Below are 19,149 nucleotides of genomic sequence, written 5' to 3'. Positions count from 1 at the left end.
TCGTAGGTGCATCAATCGTTTCCTTGCTGCGAGCCTTGATGAGTGTCCTTGGTAATTATTAATAAACGTAACTGTTTGCATTTCCCAAATATGTTTGAATTTCACAAGTCATATGTTTCCAGGACAAGAGCCAAAACTAATCAACCCAGTCTTTGGAAAAGCAGCTGATGAAGGCATAATCCACAACTTTAATTAACTTTGAGGCTTTGAAATGGAACACACAGAAGGAAAATTAACGAACTGTTTAATTTTGTCTTCTCCGTACCTTAACCATTCAGTCTTTACCCAAGACACACACACCCTTGTGCAATACAGAGTCTTCTAAATGTTTTATTACTCATGGATCGTTTTTTTTTATCAACTGCTGATTTCATGTGTGCTTAGAAAGCATTCAGTTACCACACCAAAGGAAAGTTAAGAGGCAGCCCAGGTACTTGTTAAGCCAGCGTTCAAGGGTGATTTGCCCAAGCACCTTGAGGCTGCTGTTTTTAACCAAATCATCCTGGCCTGGCTATACTACTCAAGATGCCAAGAAAATAAAGCAGGCCTCTTGAAGGGTTTTCATGCTGGAGTCCCATGTGCCAATCTGGTTTGGAATGGGCTTCTTGACAAAGGTGATTGATTCCTCTGTCTGCTCCTACTTCTCTGGCTTGCTTCAGTGCAAGAGGGCCACCAGTAGTTTCTGGAAGTCCCCAGAGGTGTCCGAGCAAACCATGTCACAGAGAGACTTCTGATACTTCTCCTGGAACTTTGCTTTTATCCCCTGAAGGTCCACCTGGAGGAGAAATGAGAACAGTAAAGGGGACGTGACTGAGCGGTGCACCGTAGACGCAGGCAGGCCCTGTTCTAAGCGGGTGAACCTCGTCAGCTCATTTATGCCTACAAATGACCCCTCGTGGCAGCGGCGATTATTCTTCCTGTGTTGTGAGTGAGAAAAGGAAAGCTGAGTTGAGCTCCCCAAAGGTTGCAGAGGTGTCTGTGTGTGCATGTATGTTCCAGTAAAACTTTACTTATGGGCACTAAAACTGGATCACATGATTTTTATGTATTGCAAAGTATTATTTTTCTTTTGAGCTTTTTACAGTTACTTAAAAATGAATCATTCTTTGGTAGCAGGACTGGACAAAACACAGAGATTTGAAAAGAAGCCTTTTTTTCTCGTGTACCCTGATCAGGGAGGGTATTAATATCCTAATCAACAAAATTCAAATCAATATCGATTTCTAGGACTCATTTTGAATCTACTTTATTAAAAGCTTGAAAAACCTAGGTGGTGGAAGTAGGGAGAGGATTCAGCAGAAAAACAATTACAGGATTATTCTGCTCTAAAAGCTCTTACAATCTAGTAAAGGAGAGAATGCTTGCACCAGAAGGATGTATTTCCAGAGAGAACATAGTCTCATGAAAGAAGAGCAGCACTCTCCTTAACCAGGAGTTTGGCAGTTTTCAGTTTTTCCTTTGTTTTTTTTTTTTTTATTTAAACTCTGTCTTGCTTTCTAGACAGGCCCACAAACCATTGCTCAAGTTTCCTGTTCTCTTTCCTCCTGCCCCGATTCAAGAGCTGAACAGAAGGGAGAAAGATGAGAACAGAAGAAGGCAGGAAAGTGAAGAATTGTTCAAAGCAGGAGAGAGACTATGTCAGGCAGATGGGGTCTGTCCCTCGGCTCTCCTGGCTTGTTTGCTGCTTGGCTGGGGAGGGGCAGGAAGGGGAGGGGGGGTCAGCGTAGGGGTGGGGTGCACTGAGGTTCTGTTCTAGTATTACACAGCTTTGGGGGATTAAGGGTTCTGGCCAACTATATCTGGCCAAGCCTGAAGCATTCTGAGCGAATGGTCCTCACGTGGAGATGACCCTGGACCCGTGGTCAGTACTGAGACAGGCAGAGCATCTTGGAATAAACACTCCCAAACCCCCACTGGAGTGAACTTGGAACCCTGAGGAGCCCTCCAGACCCATCCAGTCCCCTGGGGTGTTTCAGAGTCCTTGCTGTGCTCTGTTGCCAACCTGCCCCTTGGAAGGCCTCAAGACTTTGGTTGAGGGTTGAGTTGCTAAGAGACAGAGAAGGCAGAGACCTGGAGAGAGGAGGGAAGGAGAGATTCAGAGCCACGGAGGAGAGAATGAGGACAGCAGGAGAGTGGCAGAGAGACTGGGAAAGGGAAAGAAGAAGGAGAGAGAGACATGGACTTTAAGAGAGAAAGAAAAATCTGAACAGTGGAGGAGGAGGAGGAGAAAGAGGGGGAGGAGAAATTCCAGGAATAGGAATAAACACGAAAGAACAGTCGTGTTGCTGTTATATTAAAAAACAGTGTTAGATGTGAAGCATGATTTGACAAAAGCCTGTGGGCCAGCATTTGGGTTGGTATCCTTCCCCCATCATTTAACAATTTTTTGGAGAGAGGATGTCTGTGGTTTTCCAGCGCTCAGTTACACTTTATTCTCCAAGGCTTCTCCTACTGTGAATAAAATGCTATTTCCCCCTTATTTTGTCATTTCTTCTATGTGTAGTGCTATACTCCAAAGTATTTTCTATGAATCTTGACAGCCGTGTGAACCCCAGCTTTTGGCTACACATCTCCCTGTCCCTTCCTTACACTCATGTGTTGTCAGAGAGGGACGATATCACTTTCCAACAGGGCAAAAATTGGTTCTTACAGGGTGGCAAACAGTCTTAGTCTTTTTAAGTAAAAGTACCTAAGGAGCATAAATAGATATACAGTCTGTCCATAGTTAACATGTCTTGAGGGTGGGATGGTGATTTCGGAAAAAAATTGAGTCCGAAAATGCTTCTTAGTGGGGCGATCCATAATTAAAAAGTGGTTGAGAAACATTGTCTGGTACTGATGTGTTTCTAGTGCAAAATTGTGCTTCTGTGGTGTGTTTCATTACATAAAGGCCTCGCTCGGGAGTTAGGAAATCGTTTGCTTATTGTCTCTGCTGCTGGGTGACCTAGTCAGTCACTAAACTTTCTGTGTCTCTATTTTATCTTCCTTAGCATGGAGCCGAACCTCGCTGCATTACCCAGGAGGGCTCCACAGGTTCCCCTCTGTACCCTGTCACGAGCTCTCCAGAGCCACCGATGACAAAAATAGAAGCAGCTATCCTTACTGTATTTTTACAAAAAGAAAACAGATTGAAGCAGAGCACCGCTGCCTTCCACAAAAGTCTGGGAAGACAGAGGCTGTCTCTGTTTTACTTTTTTCTGTAAATAGGCACTTACTAAAAGCTATTTGTTGATAACGTCTGTGGTGGTAAAAAGAGAAGTGGCAATCCATGTCCTTGGCGTCAAGTGTGTCTTACCTCAGCCCTCGTCACAAAGATGTGAATTAGCGTCTCCTCGTCGGTCCCCGCACCCTTCATGGACTTGTACAGACGGTCCGCAAAATAGCCCTCCAGGTCCCGGGCACACCTCACTGGGCAGGATGAAAGAAAAGTGAACGTGAGGCCGTCACATTCTGTCGAGTAACATGGAGACTCTCTGAAGGGACAGAGATGTCCTGGAGTGTCACTTGGCTGCCCTCAGAGCTCACGGGATTGTGAGGCAGATGTTTGAAAGGAGTGGATTTCCCACTGTTGTGTAATGGGACCTGGGAGATTCTCCAGGTCAGAGCACCCGGATTCTTCAAACAGAATGGAGTCAAAACCCATTCTGACAAATAAGAACCTCTCCCGTTCCCCGATGACCCTTCGAAGGTGGAGGAACGCTTGGCCACCCTCAGGCTCTCCCTGCAAAGTTCATGATTCTCACCAGCAGAAATAACTTTTCATACCTAAATAACATCTCTGAGGCTAGAGTCAGGTCTGCAGAAGAAACAGATGGGCTGGCAGCCTTGCTGCCGTAAAACTTCGCATCCTACGGACTGTCACCTGCTTTCCTGTGCCAGAAAAACCTCCCTTCCCTTGGTTTTTCCTCACTGGGCTGGTTTTGTGCGCCCCATCTCTGGATCTTTTCCAAGTCCCCCTACTCTCCTCTTAGTTTGTGATCTGGCATGCGGGTTTGATGAAATGTTTGATCCTACCTAGAGATCTCCTTCCTATGAGGCTGCCAGTTTCTCTTCTCTGGCCCTCCCCCTTGCTCGCCAGCTTTGATCTAATCCACAAATTAATGAAGCATGGTTTCCTCTCACCAACGGGGAGATAGGGTGCATCTCTACTCCTGGGGATAAATCATTCTTCCTCTTCCCTTGCCCCCCAGGCTCAACTGGGTCCATACTGACTCACGCTTTGGGCCGACTGAGCCATTTACTCACTAGGTTGCTGACATTTCCCTAGAACACTTAACATTTTCTATGTTAGTGATTAATAATGAGCAATTAAGTCAGCATAAGCGTGGATGGCACAGCTTTAATATGTCCTGGTAATGGAAACTCCGGTTTTCTAGGTAAATGCCCATATGATTGATGTTTATGAGGAAGGGAGCAGAACAGGATTAGGGAAGAAGAGTCTAGGTTGGGCGTCTGTCTCCATTTGTAGGCCAGGTGGCAGGCACCATAGTGTCAGTGGAAAAGTAAAACCCACGCCCAGGTGTCCTACCTCTTTAGCCCAAGAACAATCCAAAAGCTGCTGCTAGATGGGTGGCAGTTGTGGGGGGAACCTATCAATTTGGAGAGCAGCACATTTGGGACTCACTGTGATCCCCAGATATTCTGAGCTAGTGACCTCACAGGTTTTCCTGAAGACCCTCTCCCGTGCAGTACCAGCTGATGCTGAAATGACTGTCTCCCTGGCGTCAGTGTGCGCCATCCCTACATAGGAGTAGGTGTCTCTGTTCCTTCTTCCTGATATTTTGGGGAGAAAAATGCTCAGCGTTTCTACAACAGACAATCTATGCCTATCGAACAACCGCTGTTCTTAGCAGTGGCAGGCATCACTTGGAGGTTTGGATGGGACTAGCTGAGGAAGGCTTGGGAATTAAGGTGGCGCATGGAAGGCAGAGCAGCCAGCTACTCTGCTGTCTCTTGGTCCTCACTGCAAAGCAGGGGTTCTCAAACTCCAGTGAGCATAAGGCCATCGCGTGGGGATCCTGGGAAAGTGTGGCTTCCAGGCTCCACTCCCGGAGGTTCTAAGTAGGTAACCTGCCTTGGCGCTTAGGAAATTGTATGTTCACATGCTTCCCCATAAGTGATTCTGATGCTGGTGGCCCATGGACCCCACTTTGAGAAGTGCTGCTTCAGAGACTGCAAGTGGCGGGAGTCATTTGGTCTCGTAAACCCTCCTCCTTGCTTTTAACCATAAACGGGCATCTTTCTGAGTTAGGTGAGAGTGTGGGAGGGGGCTGTAGAAAATACAGTCGTGAAGTCGTGTTTCCAATCTGTGTGTTTATTCTCAAGGTCTTCTCTTATCCCTGTATGTGTGCTACCACTGGACTACACCTAAGTCCTGCATTTCCTGGTCCCCAAGCGGAAGCACTGAGTCTTTCCTTCCTCTGTACCCTCCTTGCTCTGGCTGGTTTTGTTTTTAATCATTCCTGGAGGCTACTCTGTTGACTTGTGCATATCTGCCATGGACTTTAAGGTCCTTTTTAAGAGCAGGAATGGGACCTGTTTACCTCTGAACCCCACACGTAGCACAGTCCCTGGCCTAGGCAGATGCTAAGTAAATGTTACAGACGCGAATGGTTCTATTACCATTAAAAATGGTTTTATTACCATTCATAATGAATATTCATAAATATTAATGTTCCTCTTCTGACTGAACTCTGGTGTTTTCCTGATTCTCTGCACTGTAAGCAAGGAGGGGTTCAGAGGCTCCGGAGCTGGGCCATGAGTAGATCTCTTCATTTACTTAAGACACTCATCCTTTTAGCCCCACAGACCGTCATCCATGTGTATCCACGGTGGGTCAGGGATGCTTAGGCCTCTGTATAGCACAATAGAAGGCCTGCTAATTTGAATGCAAAATGAGGATAAATTAAAAAAAAAAAAATCAATTGCTGACATTACTCCAAAAAAAAGAAATGAAAAAGTTGGGCAGCTAGAGCACATTCTTTAACTTCCAGGGCTGCTCTTTCAGTTCCTCTTCTTCGGGGAATGCCTATCTCTACTTGTTGTGCCATTTGGGATGGTGCCCTGGACGCCTTGGTACAGGAGTGTGGACAATGGACAATGCCTTCATTCCAGGGCTTGCAGAAAGGAAAAAGGAGCCTGCCAGGCACAGCCGCATGCCCATCTCTCTGCTATTTCCTGCCTGTGGGCAACACCTGGAGAGAAGGTCCTGGTGTTTGCTTGGCACGGTCAAGAGTTGGTCTCCCTCCCATCTCTTTCTAAACAGACCTCATTCATTCCAAATGTTGAAGGGAACCGAATGGAAAAGGATACCCTCGAGCCATCAGGCATGTGTGGAAACTTGTTCATGGGTCCAGAGCCGGGCCACTTTTGAGTGTGTGTCATATGAACCACATACTGCTCTGTGAGACTGGACGATGGTCCCAGGCTGCTGACAGATGCTCTTGGGAACCCGCAATCTTAGTGGGACTACAGGGGATGCCATGGTGTGTACCCCAGAGGACCTCTTCAGGACGAAGGTGCTCAGTCCAAGTGTTCCCTGCTGGCTGCTCCCATCTGAGTCCCTTCCCAGGATTCACCCTCCAAGGAGGGAGCAGCCTTACCCAGGGTTGCAAACGCTCCCAGGGTGCAGCCATCTGGCTGCTTGATGTGGGGTGCAAAGACCTGGCTCCTTGCCTCCACTTTGGACATCCTGGCTTCTGGGCTCCCTGGGGGACCTGCAAAGGGCCTGTTGCAACTGCATCACATTCATGCTCTCCCTTGCCCAATGCTGCTTAGAGGTGTTCCCCAAAATATTCTATGAAAGCTTTCTGCACGCAAACCTCCATCTCCGAGTCTGGTTCCAGGGGGCCCAGCCTAGTTCAGGGACTCTCCTAGCTGTACTTTACCGAGCGTTAAGTAGGCCTTCTGCAGATCTCCCGAGGTTTCTGCTTCGATGGCCTCTTCGATGTCTTTGCCGATGAGCTGCAGAGACAAAGTCCAGCCATTAGTCCATCGTTTTGCTTCTGGCGCACTTGGGGTTCTTCCTGAACAAAATGTACTAAACTCTTCCAGCCTCGGTCACGCGGCCTTAAGGAACTCCTATCCGGCCTCGTGCCTTGCAGGGCTGAAGGTGGTTGCCCCCCATTTGAGTGGGGGCTCTCATGGCTGAGGAGTTAGTCCACATCTGACCCCTAGCGGATTTGACCCCAGGCAGGACCACATCCTGAGCCTCAGTTTCCTCCTCTGTAAAAGTAGGGCATGGAAGAACGAACATATATGGTCTTAATAATTCTTTATATGATACTTGGGTTACCTGTGTGTTTTTAAAAATTTTCCATTTCTAATTTTCTAGGAGGCTGTGGTTATGATCATCTTACTCACACCTTCCCTGTCAATTTTGTTGTGGGACTGGGCACTCAGTCTTCTACAGTTTGGGTGAAATAAGTAGAGGCAATAAAGTTCATGGCAAGGATTTGCCTAAGGTTTCTGGTAGAGTGGGGCTGCATGTGCTTTCTAGTAGAGTGGGGCAGCCTATGACCACATCCAAATGCCACTTTCCTTCACTCTGGGGTGATTCCAAATGATCCTATATCCACCACCAGCTCACATATCACTCTGCACAGAATTACACATTAGGTTTCTTTCCAAATATTTACAGAAGCTGAAGTTCAGAGTAAATTGTGACTATGCTTAATGCAAGTCCCGCCTGGGCCACACTCAGGGCAGGCAAATAAAGAGAAAGGAGAACTTTTTGTTGGGTTTGGGAAATGCAGTTAAGCATTAGAAATACTGAAACATCTTTCTGAGAAATTCTCTTCAGAGGCTATGACACAATTATGATTCTATAAATAACGGGGGCCCTTGAGGACCTGCCAATGGAGTTTCTGTAGTTTATTCTGAAAACACGGGTACACAAAATAGTCTTTGTGACGCAGGCACAATAGTTGTGGGGGGAGGAGGGTCCAGATTGAATGAAGCCCTGTTCCTTCATCTCCTCATCACGGTTTGCACATCTGGAGGGCTGGTGTGTGTGATGGGTTAGGAGGGAAAGGGGGTTGGGGGGCTTTCCATCCTGTCCCTTCCTTAGCTGTTCACAGCCTTTTTTGGGGGTTTGGTATCACTTTCTTATGAACAGGGTTCTTGTTCTGTAGTCTGAGATGGCATTTCAGGAGGACATTGTATACACCCAGGTCTGTGTTTACTAAAAAGAAAAAAAAAACCCTCATATTAAACCACTTTCAGTTTCTGTTGTTAATGCTGGGCCAGAACGGCGTTTTTCTATTTTCTGTAGAATCTCAGCCTACACAACAGACAAACGCAGAAGAGCAGAGCTGTGCTGGGGAGGCAGGAGATGAGGTCCTTACTCTGGCCCTAGGTAGTAATACCAGGCTTCTGCCCTCTCAGGGTCTCTTCTCTGTACAACTCCAGGGGGCACTACTCACACGCTACAAAGAGATGGCATTGCCCCGCTTCTCTGTCTACCTCCTGCCCCTAACCCCCTTCTGGTAGCTACCAAGGTACCACCAGGGGCTTCATGGAAAACAATTGACTGACTCCCCTTTGCGAATGGCATGCTTTTCACTTACTGGAACACTGCATTCTTAGGGGCTTTTGGGACAGAACCAGGTTTTGTTCTCAGTACAAAAACACATTGCCAGAGTGAATTCCAGACAAGCCTCAAAGCTTCTAGTTAACCAGGTAGGGAGATTATTAGAAGAATAGGGGAGACATTTCTTTCTTTTAAAACCAATTCCCCCAAATTGACGTCATGCCCATAGCAGAACCCTACATATCAATTGGCTTTGGCTACAGCAATGAAAGGGCTAAAGGCTCTGGAATGGGTTTGGGACACTTAAAGGGGAGGAGAGCAGTGGTGAGGGCGTGGTGGGGACGCTGTGAGCCTGGGCTGTGGGTGTGTATACCTACGATTTATATTGAGCCCTGTTTGGGAACTTACTTCGGCTCTGTAACTACGTAAACCTTTTTTATGGCTGAGTAATATTCCATTGTGTGAAATAAGTCAGCACTGAAAAAGACAAATACCATATGATTTCACTTACATGTGGAATCTAAAATACGGAACATAAAAAAAAAAAACACAAAAACCCAAGCAAAACAGAAACAGACGCAAAGATACAGAGAACAAACTGATGGTTGCCAGATGGGAAGGGGCCAGTTGGGGGGCTGGGTGAAAAAGGGAAAGGGTTTAAGAAGTACAAATTGGCAGTTACAAAACAGTCACGGGGATGTAAAGTACTGCATAGGGGAGATAGTCAATAATATTGTAATAACTGTATAGTGCTAGGTGGCTACTAGACTTATGGGGGGGATCACTTCGTAAATTATATAAAGATCTAACCACTGTGTTATATACATGAAACTAATATAATATTTAGTGTCAGCTGTAATTGAAAAAAATTAAAATAAAATGAAGAGTCAGGCTTAGAGGACAAATCAAGGGCAAAACCCTGTATTTTTGTGCCCAAAATTACAATTCAACTCGAGATCAGGACAACCTATGTCACATAATATGTTCCAGTGATCTGACACTAGCATTTTAGTGCTTTGAGCCAGAGACCATGAGAAAATTTATGGGACCAGGGTCCTAAGATCAGGGAGAAATCTAAAATTCAATGATAAAGATCAAGGTGAATGACGTTCCAGCAAGGATTGTTGGAATAGATGAATAGGTAGCTTTTTTGAACTGGTTTCATGCAAAGAATCACCAACTCAGTAGATTATCTTATTGTCTATTTCAGCTTTAGCGCTGGTTTTTGACTCCGTTGGCCTGTTAATTCATTTAATCCTCACTAACCCTACGAAGTACATACCATTGTTATCCCTATTTTAATGATTGGGGAAACTGAGTCACCGGACCCTGACTAACTTGCCCAAGGCCACACAGCTAGTAACCTAGAGCAGACTTCTGACCTTTTATCTTGCATCGGAATCTGGAAGATTTGTTCAAAATCTTGGGGACGGTAGGACCCCAACCCCATGGAATCTGACTCAGTAGGTCCAGGGTGAGGACTGAGAATTCTCACTTTTAACACGTTTTCAGGCGATACTGCTGCTGCTGCTATGGGACTCATTTCAAGGAGGATGTGGGCCTAGGGAGCATCCTGCTAGGTCGTCAGTCATGTACGTACACACGCCCACACATGTATGTGTGTTTCTACAGTCATCACCGATGACAGCCATACCCAGAACCTCCATCCTCAGCCCCAGTCATGTGGGAAGAAGGTCTAGGTCATGGAGACATCTTCCAGCTCAGTCTACACAGCTCCAGGCACACAGGCCAGGGGAGTGCAGGGTCAGCTGCCTTTGATCGTGACTCTGGGCACGATTTGAAAGCAGACGGCCCTAAAGGCTTACATACAGTCATGATAAAATTCCAAAGCTTTATTGTCTTTTCATCTGCTGGCAACACATAGAAAACACTGTTTTGAGTGAGGAGCAGCCAGCTCCAGCCGAGGCAGGAGCTCAGGCTGGGGAATCTTGGAGTTCTCCTCCACTTTTCTGCTACTGACTTGCTGTGTGGTCCTGATAAGTTGCAGATGGTCCCTCACTCATAACAGACTTTCCTTGTCCAACAGGGGTGGGTAACAATGGCTGTGCAGCCTGCATTATAGTTACAGTATTATTGTGAAATCGAAATGAGATACAGGGCACAGAAGTGCTGTGAATAGTTAAAAGCACTTTACAAATATAAAATAGGAGACCCCCCTCCCTCCACTAAAAAAAAATAAAAATCTGATACGCCACAAAAGGCTTCTTGCAATTAAAGACTGATTTTCAGGGAATGACTTATCACTAAATGCCTTGCGATAGCGAATTCTCCGTGTCGGCTTAAAATGATCGTTAGATTAAAAAATAACTGTATGAAAGTAATGTATACACATCTTTTCAGGAGTGTCTCTCTGAGGTATATTACACCCATCTCGGGAGTGATAAGCACTGTTAGCCCCACTGTAAATTGGAAGACAACTAACAATAGCGCACATTTGTATGCTTACCACCGGCCAGGTACTGTCCTAAGCCTTTGACGTTTACCTTGTTTAGCTCTTAAAATAACCCCGAGAGGGTGTGATGATGGTCACCGTCTCTGGCTTACAGATGAGGATAGAGAGGTCGGGTCACTTGCCAGTGATAGAACCAGGATTTGAACAGGGATCCTCTGACTCTAGGGCTTTGCTCCTAAACTTGACACTTCTCTGCTTTCCTAAAACTCTGTTGTCAAGCGGGGGTTTCCCACCCTTGGCACTCCATTTGGGGCCAGATGATTCTTGGTGGTGGGGCTGTCCTGTGCATTGTAAGATGTTTAACACCCACTGCCAGTCCCAGACAAGGTGACACCCCCACATTTCCAGACATCAAATATCCCTTGGGGTGGGCAAAGTGACCACTGTTGTAAAAGACCACCTCCCCTCCCCCACTCAGTTTCAGTGTGAACTCCTTGCCCTGGCACTTGGCTACTCACAATTTGATAGGCTTGAAAGGTGGCTCGTAACTGCTTGAAGCTCCTCTTGGCCAGGACTTCATTGAAGGCAAGTTCGTCAGTGCCCCAGCGGCCTTCCCCTGCCTCGGGGGTCAAGTGCAAACATTTGGAAAAAGGCTTTTGCGAAAAAAACTGACTATACAGTGCTGGGCCCAGGCCTCACTCACAGGAAATGATAAAATATGCACCGAATAGAAGCCCCATTGATTGACGAAACGCTTTCAACTTCTAACCTGCGCATATACTTCCCCTATTCGTTTATATTATTTATACCCACCCTTATGACAAAATGGATCAGAGGTGGTTAACCCCAGAGCATAAGAGCAGGAATAATTCTTTTAGGTTCGTGAAGACTATATATATGAAAAATATTTTAAAGATCATGCTTCTTTCCTGAGTAACTCCCGTTTGCCTACAATAGAGAAACAGTTGTTGGAAATAACGCTACTACATTTAAAAAGGGACTTTGCTGACTGACACTGGCACGGCTGCGTACTTACGTCATACAGATCTTTAGCATCCTGGCCAGCGAGGACTTTGTCCACATTATCTCCTTCATCCCGACTAGCCTAGAAAAATCGGTACATTGTTATTAGCTTGACTTCCTGCTGGACCACAGAAAATGAAAAAGGAAAAATCCTGGAAAACTGGTGGGTGAGCTCATCAGGGTGGCCTGACAAAGAGTCAGCCTGGCAGAGTGGCAACACTGCTCTTTGCTGCCATCTTTTGGAGACAACTGATGAACAGAATACCTTTCCTGACAACGCTTTTTTTTGTTTGTTGGTGTGTGTGTGTGTGTGTGTGTGTGTGTGTGTGTGTGTGTGTGTGTGTGTTTTGGTGGCAAACAGTCATTCCCAAACCCCGCTGACCTCTATGCAGGCCGAAAGCACCCTCATGATGTCTCCGAGAGTCAGTTAATTAGAAAGGTACTAGTCTCCTTTCCAAAATATCAAATTCCACCTCTCAGGGTCCCCATCCTGAAGAACACTGAATGTTGGTGATGGAAAGTCTTGAAGTCTGAGCCCACTGAGGCAGGCAGAATTCGAAGATGACCCCAATGGCCCACACCATTGTATAATCCCCTTCCCTTGAGGGTGGGCAAGACTGAATGTGATGAGCTATCACTCCTGTGGTTGTTTTGCGTTAATACGGCGAAGGGGATGTTTGCAGGTGTGACTAGGATCCCTCATCTGCTGAGTTCATCAAAAGGGATGGGTCTGACCCAAACAAGTGAGCTCTTAAAAGGTCGGAGATAGAAGAAGTCAGAGAGATGAGCTCCTGCTGGCCTGAAAGAACCCCAAAAGCCATGCTTTGAACTGTCTGTGAGGGTGCATGGCGGGGAACTACAGATAGCCTTTCAATGCTGATAGTGGTCTCTGGTGGACAGCTAGCAAGAAAATAGCACCATCCGTCATTATAAAACAGGTGAGACCTCTTCACTCTTACCTGTAGCAGAGACACCAGAATTTTTTTTAGGTTTCCACTTGTGTCGTCTTTGACATCTGATTCAAGGCTCCTGTCAAATACTTTTGAAGAGGGAAAAAGGAGGGGAGAAAGCAGACGATTTAGTTTCCTAGACGTATTTTGAAAGGAACATTCTTTATCCAAAGTCAGAACAAAAGGTCACTTACACCTTTGGTAGGCCTCTTTAATGGCGATGATTTCCTAGAAAAGGTAATAAAGTGAATCAATACTCCAAGGTGGGTTAATCAATAAGCTATGAGAGACACACAGAGGGAAGAGTCAAAGACCTGTCTCTGGACAAAGGATGCCTTCATGACTTCTCCAAAGAGGGCCATCCGGTGGATCAGGGCTGAGGCCCTGGATGTGTGAAGGGGCCCCTTCCGTGCAAACATTTCAAACCACACAAGTAAGGTACGCGTATGTTCTCCTTAGTTAAAGGTGAAAATACTACAGCTGAACTAATATCTTCTTCCTCTACCTCCTCACCTCATTTCCCTCTCCCATCTCTACCCATGTAGTCAGTGCTAGAAGTTCGGTGCTTACCTTCACAAGTATTTTTCTTTGCCTTTGTATACATATATACGCTATTGGAAATATATAGAATTGTTTTGTGTACGTATTCAAAAAGTAGAACATTGTACATAGTGTGCTCTGGCTTATTTTTTCACTCAATCATATGTCTTGGAGATTCAGCTATGCTTATACCTAGTCAATCACCTAGTGTTTTTTAAACGGATACAAAATGTTCCACCTTAACAATAAGCCACAGTTTAGCCAGCCTCGGATTGATGGATATTTCGGTTGTTTCAATTCTTTTCTACTTCCAACGAGGTTTCATACAGTAAACAATTTGCTGTGTGCAGGAGTGCGAGTTTCTCTCTAAGGTATGTCCTGGGAAGAATTGCTTTATATTTCAATGACTGGTGCCAGGTGGCCCACTCAGGAGTTGCCTCAGTTTACACCTGAACCAGCAGTGTGTAAAAGCAGGTATTTTCCCACAGCGTCGTCTGCAAACTGTTTATAATGAGAGTCAGTGTGCAGTGATGGGGAAAAGGGGTGTGTGTGTGTGTGTGTGTGTCTCAGGGCAGTAGCCAGCAGGAACCTGGGTATGCGTTTTGATGGGTGGGGGGAGGTGGAAGGTGGGTGGGGGCTGACCACGTGTCTGTGCAGCTCCTTCCCCTTTCTCCTCTTTCCAACTCACTACCAGGGTCTGCCTGAACCTGGGGCCTGCGCTCTCTCTGCTTTTCTTCTTTTTACTGTCAGATCTATTTGATGGAAAATAAAGGGCTTTGCTTGTTGCTTGAGAACCGGACTGGAAAGAAACTAGGGTGGGTGGGGGGAACAGCAGGTGGTCAGATAAGATTAGAAAAACAATGATCAAATTAATCTCTTGTCAGGGCAGGCTGCTGGTTGCCCCCATATCAGATGTCTCCTCTCTGGGACAGGGGTGCTTCTGGAAAAGGTGGGAACGCTGAGTAGGGAAAGTTATGTGTCACACTGAACTGATGCTACGTCCTGTAAGCACAGACCTAAACGGAAACTCCTGGAAATGGAGGGTGTCTAGTATCTTGAGGAAAGAAAAGAAGTCCAAGGAAGCTCAGAAAAGGGGTTTACAGCTGTAGCTTGGAGCTTGAGGTGCTTCGGAAATACGACTGAGCAGAAGGGGCCAGCTTGGGCTTGATGGCATTCCAGGCTTAAATAGCATGGAGGCTTCAGAGGGCTGTGTCAGTTTTTCTTTGCTGTCTATTCCAACCACTGCTTCTGTTTCCTACTTGGAGACCTCAAGAATGTTGGGATTTTCTGGCCTTTTTCTTGCTGGGCCTTCCCATTCTACTGTGATGGGTGGTTGTGGAAGAGGGAGGAAGGGTCTCCGAATAATTATTTGTGGACCCTCTTTACTCTTGGTGAATTCCTCGGCCTTCGTAGCTTCTGGAACCAAAGAGATAGGGGTTTCCACGGGGGCCATAGCAAATGTTCTTTTCAGCTCCTGAAATGGTGGCATGTGCCCAAGGGACAGGGGAGAGGTCTGTAAATAGAAGGACGCAGAAACCTCCGGAGAGGTGCTGGCAGCCGGGGCTCCCCTCTGTACCACCCACCTCCCTGCCTCCTTAGAGTCTTCCTTTTGTAATCTATGCTAGATGACAGCCACCAACCAGGCAGCTCCACAAACATGCTTCGACTGCGTATTGCACTATTTATTCCAGAAGACCCGCAAAGTCAGGTTGGGAGAGGGAAAGTAGAATCTTGCCTCCTGCCTATAGAACTGTGCATCCATTTCGAAACACAAAAGCGGCATTGGCATAACTCTTCTGGAAGCAGGGGACAGAAACACCAAGACGGATGGCTGGGAGACTGGAAGAGGCATCGCTGCTGCATGGGCCAAGCAGACACATTTCTGCCCAGACACTTGCTCACCCCATGGGTGGAATGCGGGGTGTAGTTTCCCTTATGGCCACTGCAACCATGTCTGAGGGACATACAGACGCTCCCTCACGGGCCAGTCCGAGGGCTCGCCTGGGACTAACCTGATTGGTCCTGGTGCAGAGGACCTCGATGAGAACTGCCTCGTCCGTGCCCAGACCCTTCATTGCTTTCTTCAGCTGCCGGGCGTCATATTCACTGGGGCGGTCCAGAAGGGCCAAGGCTGTCTTCTCGAAGTTTCCACTCAGCTCACTCTTGAGCACTTCCTCCAGGTCCTGTAGGGAGACAGCAGGAACCCTGACTGGGAATGGCCCAACAGAGGCGAGACAGGTGTCTGCTGTCCCCACTGCATGGCCTCAGGGTTGACGGGAAACTTGCTGGGGAAACATGGGGGGCCGGTGTTATCTAGACAGAAGCTCTCTAAGCACAAGTGACCAGCTCTGGAGGACAGTGGTCACTCTGATTACCCATCCATCCTCCCCCAGGACTGGCAGAGAGGCAAAGAGAAATTCCCCTGCTTGGGGCTGGAGACCCCAAAGGTGAATCACAGTAACAACCAGCATTTGCAATAGGTTTGGGGGTTCAGAGAGCTTTCTCACTGATCCTCAAAATGGCCCTGGCAGAACTATTGGTAATATCCTTATTTACTGACCTCAAAAAAATGAAGGACTCACCCCCAGACACTTAGCCAGAAACGACTAAAGTATAGATTTGTTTTCTATAGGGGGACCACATCATGTGTCACCCAAATGGGAATGATTTTGAGAGTGAAGGGGGCACTATTAATAATTGCAGGGGATAACACGAATCAAGAGGGACAGTCTTAGGCAAACCAGATGTGTAGTCACTATGGTTATCTTGTTAAATCCTGAGAGGGACACTTAGTAGCCGTCTGGATTGTCAGATGGGCTGTCGTGGTATCACAGGGCTTGTGTTCCAGTCACGCTTATTTTACTTAATAATGCCACATCCACATAACTTTCATTACAGCATATTATTATAATTGTTCTACTTTATTATTAGTTATTGTTGTTCGTCTCTTCCTGGGCCTCATTTATAAATTAAACTTTATCATAGTTATGTATGTATAGGAAGAAGCATGGCATATATAGGGTTTGGTACTATCCCTGGTTTCAGGCATCCACTGGGGGTCTTGGAATGTGTCCCCTGCGGCTAAAGAAGGATGACTCTATGTAAAACTGCTGCGTCCTCTTACAAGCTACAAGCATGAAAACAAATCCTTGTGTGTTTACATTCTGTTTGGACACAGAAGCCGGCTCAGGGTGGCTCAGCTCCAGTTCTGGTTTTCCTGCTAACTTAGCTGAGTCACCTTGGGATGGGTATTGCTTTGGAGTTCAGTTGACCAGGGTACTTAGATTTGTTTGTCTCTAACATCTTCTAGCTTTGTGATGTTGTGATTCGAGCTTGCCTCTCTGGCAGTCTCGGCCCCCTGGAAACAGCTGAGAACTGGAAAATGTGCCAGTGATTGGCAGATGTTGGCATTGCAGTTTCGTGCTGGAGCATGCCCACTTTATGTTTAGCAGAGCCCCGAAGCCCTTACTTCCAACCCAGTTACTCTTATTTCACACTGAAGTTGGAGAAGCCTGTGTCTGACTTTCCATATCTCTAGGGGGGAAGTAGACATCGCACTGCAGTGGCTGCTACAGGGAGGCATGCTGATGTGGGTGAAAGTTCATCATTCAATTCAGTTCAGTTCAATGCAATTCAAGTCCATTCAAGTCAATGCAGCTGAACTGAAGATCCACTTATTTTCATCAATGTCATCAATGAATGACTTTGACAAACCTAATTGTGAAGAGAGAAACAGAAGAACTATTTGGGCCACGTGCCGTGTAAATAAATAGCTCTTCTCATGGCCACTGGTTCTCTAGGAGTGAACACTGGCCCTGCAGTCAGATGACTTGGATGTGAGTCCTGGTTCGTTTTCTTACTACGTGTGTGATTTTGCATAAGTCATATAAATGGGATGAGCTCCACATTTCCTCTTTGTAAAATGGAAACCTTTATGCCTTGCACCGCTTCCCTTTACGGGTGTGTGCTGGCATTATCCAACTTGATCCTACCTGAGAACGGAGATAAATTATCATTTTCGTTCTATATGTGAGGAAACAGGGGCCTAAAGAGAGGGATGCCTGCACGATGTCCAATAAATACGAAAATCCATCTCTATATCTATTTACACATAGGGTGATTGAAACTGTAAAAGTTTTATAAATATGGATTAGAATATAGCACAATAATTAATACTCATTTTGCACACTGATCTTGCTAATGACATTAAGGATAGATTAAATTGTGTCCACTATAAAGAATATGTTATTCTTGAAGACAGTTGAATAAATGAACAATTCGTATATACAGACCCGCCTGTGAAAACTGATTTTCAAATCACAGGCCTATCTGTAAGTTACTATGCGGAATTAGTCCAAATGAGTGGAAAAAAGGGACTAATAGAAAAATGAAGTCAATTTAAAAAAAAAAAATGAGTATTGATTATACAGGCTATTAAGTTCACAGGCAATTTCAGTTTTTCTGAAGTCAATTTAAGTTTTAAATAGCTGTCCCATTTTTCCCTCTTGGGCTAATTCAGTAAAGCTGTAACGATTGTCTCCACTGCGTGAGGAAACATAGAGGAAGCAGAGACCATCCAGGCCAAGGCCACATGACTGCTTGCCAAGACCCTTGGAATCACCTTGCCGTACGTTGCCTTGTACTTTTGCTTTATTTGTTGCCTCTCATTCGATGTCCTGCTTGATAAGATTTCAATGATGGTCGCTTCATCGGTTCCTAAAGTGCAGGAGAAAGAAACAAAGTGAGAGTGAGTGACCAAGAAAAAAGAGGGAGGTTTATTTTCGTCAAGTCTGAGGAAGTCAAGATGGCGGTCAGCGGCTGCTAAATGGACCCTTTACTTTAATGTCTTGGGGTGAACTGTATTCTTTTCAGTCACGTGACAAAATATCCACGGAGGCCTCACATTGCATGAAGCACAGTGTTGGGCATTGGGATGGCAAGACAAAGGAGGATGGCCTGTTCCTTAATTTCACTCTTGGACATATACTCAAGAGAAATGAGAACAAATGTCCACACAAAACTTGTGCAGAAATGTTCATTGCGGCATCATTCATAACAGTGAAAAGGTGGAAACAGCCTGAATATCCATCAATGGATAAAGGATAAACAAAATATGATGTATCCATCCAATGGAACATTACTTGGCCAGAAAAAAAGGAATGTCATGACACGAATGAACCTTGAAAACGTTATGTTAAGTGAAAGAAGCCAATCACAGACCACCACATATTAAATGCGTGCATTCATATCAAAGTCCAGAATAGGGAACTATATAGAGACAGACAGTAGATGGGTGGCTGGGGATGGGGTGGGTAGGGAAATGGCGGCCAAGGAGTAGGAAGTTTCTTTTTGAGGTGACACAGATGTTTTAAATTGACTATGGTGATAGACTCTTCACTTAGTCTCAAGGGTTAGTTCCACATTTACAGTTTTGGGAAGACCTAGTTGTTTGAGTCCAGTTGGAGAAACAGAACATTCTAGGATGAGCTCACTTGTAAAAGTCGTAGGGGTTAATTGCCTGCCTCATTCTGGTTCAGTTCCAACACCATTATTTATTTCATTCCTCTTCATTTCCTCCTGCAGCTTCACCTACGTAATGTGTATCCAATTACTTCCTCTGTGATATTATTTTTTTTTTAAATGTACGAGTGCCAGAAATTTCACCTCAGAAGGGATTTCTTTTCCTCGTACAA

At 45.8% G+C, this 19,149-nt stretch overlaps 2 protein-coding genes across 2 annotated transcripts in view; one reads left to right on the top strand and one right to left on the bottom strand.

The window, feature by feature from the left end:
• NTAQ1 (N-terminal glutamine amidase 1) overlaps positions 1-19,149 on the top strand; it is a 213,821-nt gene that overhangs the window by 188,979 nt on the left and 5,693 nt on the right. The window lies entirely within an intron of this gene.
• Positions 228-19,149, bottom strand: part of ANXA13 (annexin A13) — a 43,174-nt gene continuing 24,252 nt past the window's right edge. Inside the window, exons 4-12 of the mRNA XM_019719513.3 lie at positions 18,078-18,172; positions 15,469-15,639; positions 13,111-13,144; positions 12,926-13,005; positions 11,980-12,048; positions 11,462-11,563; positions 6,888-6,963; positions 3,296-3,408; positions 228-775 (exon numbers count right to left, since the gene is read on the bottom strand). Coding sequence (XP_019575072.3) covers positions 656-775; positions 3,296-3,408; positions 6,888-6,963; positions 11,462-11,563; positions 11,980-12,048; positions 12,926-13,005; positions 13,111-13,144; positions 15,469-15,639; positions 18,078-18,172 — 860 coding nt within the window. The 3' untranslated portion in view covers positions 228-655. The remainder of the gene's footprint in view (positions 776-3,295; positions 3,409-6,887; positions 6,964-11,461; positions 11,564-11,979; positions 12,049-12,925; positions 13,006-13,110; positions 13,145-15,468; positions 15,640-18,077; positions 18,173-19,149) is intronic.

This window comes from Rhinolophus sinicus, chromosome 6, assembly GCF_057876585.1.
Source record: "Rhinolophus sinicus isolate RSI-liver-muscle chromosome 6, RSI-T2T, whole genome shotgun sequence".
Classification (NCBI taxonomy): Eukaryota; Metazoa; Chordata; class Mammalia; order Chiroptera; family Rhinolophidae; genus Rhinolophus; species Rhinolophus sinicus.
Note: the sequence above shows the minus strand (reverse complement) of the source record. Positions and strands in the feature narration are given on the sequence as shown.